At 42.2% G+C, this 8,705-nt stretch overlaps 1 protein-coding gene across 1 annotated transcript; it reads right to left on the minus strand.

Moving 5' to 3' along the window:
- Window positions 1–270: 270 nt before the first annotated feature.
- LOC119868188 (ferritin heavy chain-like) lies at window positions 271–1,063 on the minus strand. Its single transcript, XM_038586483.1, has one exon. The coding sequence runs from the start codon at window positions 928–930 to the stop codon at window positions 334–336; it is 597 nt and encodes a 198-aa protein (XP_038442411.1). The 5' UTR covers window positions 931–1,063; the 3' UTR covers window positions 271–333.
- Window positions 1,064–8,705: the final 7,642 nt, after the last annotated feature.

An 8,705-nucleotide genomic window follows, 5' to 3' on the forward strand; every position in this document is an offset into this window, starting at 1 on the left:
CATCTCGGCCCACCCCGGCCCACCCCAGCCCACCCCCACCCTTACATCGTTTATCAGGGGAAGATTGATTTGTGTTTTCCAGATTCCATGGAGTACCTTTCCTCTCCATCTTCAGAGATCCCGAGCTGCATACAGATGGGGCAGGGGTGGGTGGAGAGACTCCTGAATACCTGTTGTAAAACTTAAAAGGTGAAGGGTTTGCACGGGAATCAACCAGAGACCTTTTTAAAGTTTTGAACCAAATAACTTTATTGAAACCAAACAACTTTTTTATTTATTTATTTATTTATTTATTTATTTATTTATTTATTTATTTATTTATTTATTTATAATTTATGGCAGAACTGGAAGAAAAAAACCTGAAGGTTCTGCCAAGGCAATACTGCAACATGCACGCTCGGCGGGGCGCCCAGGGGAAGTCGCCCTGGGCCCTGCCCGGGGGAGGTGTCCGTGCCAGGTCAGTTCTCTTTGTGGCTGTGGCGCAGGGTGAGCCTGTCGAACGGGTACTCGGCCAGGCCGGCTTCCGGGGCCCCCACGCTGCGCAGGCTGGTGCCGTAGCCTCCCAGAGCTCTTGGATGGCCTTGCCTCGCTCGCTCGCTCGCTCGCTCGCTCACGGAGGGAGCGGGCCTCCAGGAAGTCGCAGAGCTGGGCGTCGTTCTGGTCGGTGGCCAGCCGGTGCAGGTCAGGTCGAGCAGGCAGGCTCTGGTTCACGCGCTTCTCCAGGTGCAGGGCGCGCTCCGTGGCCCTCGGGCCGCTCTCCCAGGCGTCGCGGTCGGGCTTCTTGACGTCGCGCAGACGGATGCGGCCCCCGCGCTGGTTCTGCAGCTCCACGAGCATCTCGGCGTGCTGGGTCTCCTCGCGGGCCTGGCGCTGGAAGAAGCGGGCCAAGTTCCTCAGGGCCCCGTCGTCGCGCTCCAAGGAGAAGGCCATGGACTGGTAGACGTAGGAGGCGGACAGCTCCAGGCTGATCCGGCTGTCGACGGCGGCCTCGCAGTCGGGGTGGTAGTTCTGGCGAACCTGGGAGATGGGCGCGGCGGCCACGGCTGGCGGCCCGGGCGGCGGGGCGGGGGCGAGGGCGGGGGCGGGGCGAGGGCGAGGGCGGCCACGGCGCGAGGACAGGCCTGCGGCGCCAATGGCGGTGGCGGCAGGTCTGCGGTTGGTGTCCAAGCTCGGAGCCCAGGAGAGCCTCGTGGCGTCGCCTGCGGTGCGATGCGGCAGGAGGGAAGTCCCTTAAAGTCCGTTGTTGTGGAGGTGGGAGGTGGAATCCGTTAGGCGGGGGGGCGGGGTCACGACGCAGGGGCGGGGCGAGGTGAGGGGGCGGGGCGTGCTCGGCGGGGGACGGGCGAGGGGGCGTGGCGAGGGAGTGGCCGGCGGGGCGGGGCGGGGCACAGGGTGTGGCAGGGCGTGGGGAGGGCGTGGCCGGTGGGCGGGGCGAGGGCGTGGCCGGCGGGCGGGGCGTGGGGCGCGGCGGGGCACCGCTTCAACGTTCCATCTGAGTCTGGGCGGGGCAGGAAGCCAAGGGCAGTTCTGAGTCTCTTTTTTTTTTTTTTTAAGATTTTTTTGTTTATTTGAGAGACCGAGAGAGTGTTGGGGGTGGGGGGGGTGAGGAGCAGAGCGAGAGTCTTAAGCAGGCTCTGTGCTAAGTGCCCGGCTCTACCTGGGGATCCATCTCACCAGCCTAGGATTGGGACCTGAGATGAAAGCGAGTCCCCCGCTTATTCCACTGCACCACCCAGGGGTCCTGGTGCAGACTGCCTTCAGGCCCTTTTTAAAAATAACAACTCTAGGGGTGCCTGGGTGGCTCAGTCAGTGAAGCACCCAACTCTTGATTTCAGCACAGGTCGTGATCTCAGGGTTGTGGGGTCGGACTCTGTGCTGGGCTTGTAGCCGGCTTAGGATTCTCTCTCTCCCCGCCCCTCCCCCCCCAAAAGAGAATAAAACAACTCTATTAAGATACAGTTTGTGTACTATAAAACTCACCTTTCTAAAGTGAGCATTTGCAAGGTTTTTAGTATATTCATGGTGTTGTGCAACCATCACCACAATCAAACTTCACATTTCATCTATCCAAAATGAAATTGGCTCCCCATAAGCAGTCACTCCCCAGACCTGCATACCACTAATCTACTTTATGTCTCTATAGTTTTGCCCATTATGGACATTTCAAATAAATGGAATCCTGCAATATGTGGCCTTTTGTGTCTGATTTCTTTACTTAGCATGATATTCCTAATCTTCCTTTTTTAATTGCCAAATAATATTCCATAAACCGAGTATGCCACATTTTATTTACCATTCATCAGTTGATGGATAATTGGGTTCTTTCCATTTTGTAGTTATTATGAATAATGCTGCTATGAATATTTGTTTGCAGGTGTTTGCATTGAAATATTTTTATTCTCTTGGGACTATACTTAGTAGTAGAATTGCTAGGTCATATGACAACTTTATGTTTAATATTTTGAGAAGCTGCCAAATGTTTTCCAAAGTAACTATACCATTTTACATGTCTGCCAATGATGTGTGAAGCTTCCAACACTGTTATTGTGTCTTTTTAAGATTTTAGTCATCTTAGTGGATGTAAAGTAGCATCACATTGTGGTTTTGATTTGCATTTCTCTAATGGGTAATGATGTTGGGCATCTTTGTATGTACTTATTGACCATTTGTATATCTTCTTTCTCTCTTTTTAAAAATGTATTTATTTATTTATTTATTTATTTGAGAGAGAGAGCACGAGCAGGGGGAGGGACAGAGGGAGAGGGAGAAGCAGACTCCCTGCTGAGCAGGGAGCCTGATGAGAGGCTCGATCCCAGGATGCTGGGATCATGACCTGAACTGAAGGCAGATGCTTAACTGACTGATTCACCCAGGTGCCCTGTCATCTTTTTTTATTTTTATTTTTATTATTTTTTCCTGTCATCTTTTTTTAAATGTTAATTCTAGCATGGCTACCATACACCGTTATATTAGTTTCAGGTGTACAATACTTCTATACATTGCTCAGTGCTCATCATGATAGGTGTACTCTTAATTCCTATCACCTATTTTACTCATCCCCCCACCCCTCCCTCTGGTAACCATCTGTTCTCTATAGTTTGCTTTTTGGTTTGTCTCTTTTTTTCTCCCCCTTTTTTCTTTTGTTTTGTTTCCTAAATTCCACATATGAGTGAAATCTTATGATATTTGTCTTTCTGTGACTGACTTATTTTGCTTAGCATTATATCCTCTAGATCCATCCATGTTGTTGCAAATGGTAAGATTTCATTCTTTTATTATGGCTGAGTAATGTTTTCTGTATATGTATACCACATCTTCCTTATCCACTCATCAATTAATGGACATGGGCTGTTTCTATAATTTGGCTATTGTAGATAATGTTGCTATAAACATCAGGGTGCATGTACCCCTTAGAATTAATATTTTTGTATTCTTTGAGTAAAAACCTAGTAGTACAATTGCTGGATCAAAGGGTAGTTATATTTGTTACTTTTGGAAGAACCTCCAAACTGTTTTCTGTTGCGCGCGCTGCGGCAACACGATCAGGGTCCTGAGGATAAGGGGATGAGGAAAATAAAAGAAAAGTAAAGAGATGGGGACAGGAGGGACACAGTGGATGATGTCCAAGCAGTGCCAGCTTTATTCAAGGTTTTACAACATTTTATAGCATGAGCAAAACAAAGCCAAGAAGGTGTTTATTTTTAGCAGGTTCGTGAAACTCTCCAAAGTTCCCCTTTCCCAACATGCAAGACAGACTCACGGGTGCCAGAAGACCTTGGTAAATAGATAAGCTTGTTGCTCCAGATGTGCATACTTCAAAGGAATATTAGGTATGGTAAACAGACCAGCAAGGACAGACAGACCCTTATTTACATTTATGACCAGGTCAGAATAAGTTGTATCTATTGTGTTATGTGGGCGATCGCGTACAAGCGAGCCCTGAGAACCATTGCTCAAGCCCTTTCTCAAGCGTCTACCAACTATTCACCCTTTAGGCTCTCGAGCCTTTTGAGTGAATGAGGGACGAAAGTCCGGGCCTGGTTTGGTTCAGTTACTCTAGCTAGTTCGTGGTCGCCCACAGTTTTCCAGAGTGGATGCACCAGTTTGCATTCCCACCAACAGTACAAGAGGGTTCTCCTTTTTCCACATCCTCACTAACACCTGTTGTTTCTTGTTTTGTTGATTTTAGCCATTCTCACTGATGTGAAATGGTATCTCATCGTGGTTTTGATTTTCATTTACCCGATGATCGCTAATGTTGAATGTCTTTTCATGTCTATTGGCCATCTATATGTCTTTTTTGGAAAAATGTTTGTCCATGTCTTTTGTTCATGTCTTAATTGGATTATGTGTGTGGGGGGGTGGTGGTGTTGAGTTGTATATGTTCTTTATATATTTTGGATACTATCCCTTTATCATGTCATTTACAAATATCTTCTCCCATTTAGTAGGTTGTGTTTTAGTTTTGCTTATTGTTTTCTTTGCTCTGCTTTTTATTTTGATGTAGTTCCAATAATTTGCTTTTGTTCTTGTTTTCCCTTGCCTTAAACAACATATCAAGAAAAATGTTTCTATGTCCAATGTCAGAGAAATTATTGCTTGTGCTCCTCTCTGGGATTTTTGTGGTTTCAGGTCTCACATTTAGGTCTTTAATCCATTTTGAGTTTATTTTTGTGCATGGTGTAAAAAGGTGGTCCACTTTCATTCTTTTGCATATAACTGACCAGCACCATTTGTTTTTTTTAAGGTTTTATTTATTTATTCATGAGAGGCACAGGGAGAGAGGCAGAGACAAAGGCAGAGGGAGGAGAAGCAGGATCCATGCAGGGAGTCCGATGTGGGACTCGATCCTGGGATTCTGGGATCATGCCCTGAGCCGAAGGCAGCCGCTCAACCACTGAGCCACCCAGGCATCCCTTCTCAGCACCATTGGTTGAAGATACTGTCTTTTCCCCTTTGCATATACTCTTTTCCTTTGTCAAAGATTAATTGCCCATGTAATCATGGGTTTATTTCTGGGCTCTCTCTTCTTATTCATTGATCTATATGTCTGTTTTTGTGCCAATTACCATACTATTTTGATTATAAGACCTTTGTAGTATATCTTGAAATCTGGGATTATAATACCTCCAGATATGTTCTTCTATTTCAACTATTTCAAGATTGCTTTGGCAATTTGAGGGTTTTTTTTTTTTTTTGGTTCTATACAAATTTTAGGATTATTCTTGTTCTGTGAAAAATTCTGTTGGTATTTTGATAAGGATGGTATTAAATCTGTATATTGTTTTGGGAAGTATGGACATTTTAACAATATTTGTCCTTCTAATCCATTGGCATGGAATATCTTTCCATTTGTTTGTGTCATCTCTGATTTCTTTCTTCTTTTTTATGTAACTTCCACACCCAGAGTGGAGCCCAACATGGGGCTTGACCTTAGGACCCTGAGATCAAGATTTGAGCTGAAATCAAGAGTTGAATACTTAATCAACTGAGCCTTCCAGGTGCCCCTCATCTCTGATTTCTTTCATCCAGTGTTTTATAGTTTTCAGAGCACACAGCTTTCATCTCCTTGATTACATTATTTCTAGGTATTTTATTCTTATTGGTGCAGTTGTAAGTGGGATTGGTTTCTTTATTTCTCTTTCTGGTACTTCATTATTAGTGTATAGAAATGCAGTAGATTTCTGTATATTGATTTTGTATCCTGTGACCTTACTAAATTAATTAACAGTTCTAGTAGTTTTTTTGGTGGAGTCCCAGTACTATGTTGAATTGGTGAGAGTGGACATCTTTGTCTTGTTTCTGATCTTAGAGGAAAAGCTCTCAATTTTTCAACACTGATTATGATGTTAGCTGTGGGTTTTTCATATATGGCCTTTATTATGTTAAAGTATGTTCCCTTAAACCTACTTTGTTAGGCAGCCCCGGTGGCGCAGCGGTTTAGCGCCGCCTGCAGCCCGGGGTGTGATCCTGGGTACCCGAGATCGAGTCCCGCGTCAGGCTTCCGGCATGGAGACTGCTTCTCCCCCTCTGCCTGTGTCTCTGCCTCTATCAGTCTCTGAATAAATAAATACATCTTAAAAAAAATAAACCTCCTTTGTTGAGGGCTTTTATCATGAATCGTTTGTGTACTTTATTAAATTCTTTTTCTCCATCCATTGAAATGATCACATGTTTTTATCCTTTCTCTTGCTAATATGATGTATCACATTGATTAATTTGTGAATATTGAACCACCCTTGCATCCCAGGAATAAATCCCACTTGGTCATGGTGAATGATATTTTAAAAAGATTCATTTATTTATATTTTTCAGGGGTGGGGCAGAGGAGAGGGAGAGAGAGAATCTCAAGCAGACTTCATGCTGAGGAGGGAGCCTGATGCAGGGCTTGATCCCATGACCTATGAGATCATAACCTGAGAGGAATCCAAGAGTTGGACACTTAACTGACTGAGCCACCCAGGTGTCCTGTGAATGATTTTTAAAAATGTATTGTTGCATTAAGTTTGATAATATTTTCTTGAGGATTTTTGCATTTATGTTCATCAGAGATATTGGTCTGCACTTCTGTTTTTTTGTAGTATCTTTATTTGGTTTTGGTATCAGAGTAATGCTAGCCTCATAGAATGAATTTCCTTCCTTTTTTCCCTTCCTTTTCTAGTTTTTGGAATAGTTTGAGAAGAATTATCTCTTCTTTAAATGTTTGGTAGAATTTACCTGTGATGTTGTCTGGTCTTGGACTTTTTTGTTTCTTGGGAATTTTTGATTACTGAGTCAATTTCATTGCTGGTAATTGGTCTGTTCAGATTTTCTATTTCTTCCTAATTCAGTTTTGGGAGGTTATATGTTTCTAGAAATTTATCCATTTCTTCTAGGTTGTCCACCTTGTTGGCATATAATTTTTCATAATATTCTCTTATAAACTTTTGTATTTCTGTGGTGCTGTGGTATCAGTTTTTATTTTTCATCTTTCATTTCTGGTTTTGTTTATATTAGTCCTCTCTCTCTCTCTTTTTTATGAGTTTGACTAAAGTTTTATCAATTTTGTTTATCTTTTCAAGAACCAGTTCCTGGTTTTATTGATCTGTTCTACTGGTTTTTTGGTTTCTATTTTGTTTATTCTGCTCTAATCTTTATTATTTCCTTTCTTCTACGGTTTGAGGGTTTTGTTTGTTCTTCTTTTTCTAGCTCCTTTAAGGTAAGACTAGGTTGTTTATTTGAGATTTTTCTTACTTCTTGAGATAGGCCTGTATTGCTGTAAACTTCCCTTTTAGAACAGCTTTTTCTGCATCCCAAAGATTTTGGGCCATTGTGTTTTCATTTTCATCTGTCTCCATGTGTTTTTTATTTCCTCTCTAATTTCTTGGTTGACCCATTCATTGTTTAGTACCATGCTATTTAACATCCATGTATTTGTGTTTCCAAATTTTTTCTTGTGGTTGATTTCTAGTTTCATAGAATTGTGGCTGGAAGGGATGCACAGAATGACTTCAATCTTTTTAAATTTATTGAGATTTATTTTGTGACCTAACATGTTTTCTATTCTGGAGAATGTTCCATATGCACTTGAAAAGAATGTGTATCCTGCTATTTTTAAGGTGGAATGTTCTGAATATACCTGTTAGATTCATCTGGCCCAATGTGTCATTCAAAGCCAATGTTTCCTTGTTGATTTTCTGTTTGGATGATCTATCCATTGATTTAAGTTGGGTGTTAAAGTCCCCTACAATTATAGTGTTACTATCAATTACTTCCTTTATGTTTGTTATTAGCAGCTTATAAATTTAAATGAGTGCTCCAATGTTGAGTGCATAAATATTTACAATTGCTTTATCTTCTTGTTGGATTGTTCCCTTTATGATTAAATACTGTCCTTTAAAAAAAAAGATTTATTTATTCATTCATTTATTTATTTTTTGAGAGGAAAGGGGAAAGCAGAGGGGCAGTGGAGAGGGAGAGAATCTCAAGCATATTCCCTACTGAGCACTAGCCTGAAGCTGGGCTTGATCTCAGGACCCTGAGATCATGACCTGAGCTGAAATCAAGAATCAGATGCTTAACTGAGTGAGTCACCCAGGAGCCCCTAAATAGTGTCCTTCTTTGTCTCTTGTCTTTTGTTTTAAAGTATATTTTTAAAAATATAAGTATTGCTATCTTGGCTTTTTTTCACTTCCATTTGTGTAATAAATGCTTTTTCATCCCTTCACTTTCAATCTGCATATGTTTTTAGGTCTGACACAAGTCTCTTGTAGGCAGCATCTAGATGGGATTTGCTTTATTATCCATTCCATCACCCTATGTTGTTTGATTGAAGCATTTAGTCCATTTACATTCAAAGTAATTGTTGACAGGTATGTACTTATTACTATTTGTTACTTAAAAAAATAATTTAGTAAGTTATCGCTACCCCCAATGTGGCACTCAAACTCATGACCCTGACATCAGGAGTCACATGCTCTACCAACTGAGCCAGCCAGGCACCCCCTATTTTGTTACCTTTTTAATTGTTGTTTTTGCAGTTCTTCTGTTTCTTTCTTCTTTTGCTCTCCTCTCTCATGGTTTTCTGGCTTTCTTTAGTAATATGCTTGGATTCCTTTCTCCTTTTTTTACATATCTATCACCAGTTTTTTTATTTGTGGTTACCATTATGTTTATATATAACATCTTATGCATAGCAGTCTATGTCAGGTTAATGGTTGTTTAAG

Source organism: Canis lupus, chromosome X, assembly GCF_011100685.1.
Source record: "Canis lupus familiaris isolate Mischka breed German Shepherd chromosome X, alternate assembly UU_Cfam_GSD_1.0, whole genome shotgun sequence".
NCBI lineage: Eukaryota > Metazoa > Chordata > Mammalia > Carnivora > Canidae > Canis > Canis lupus.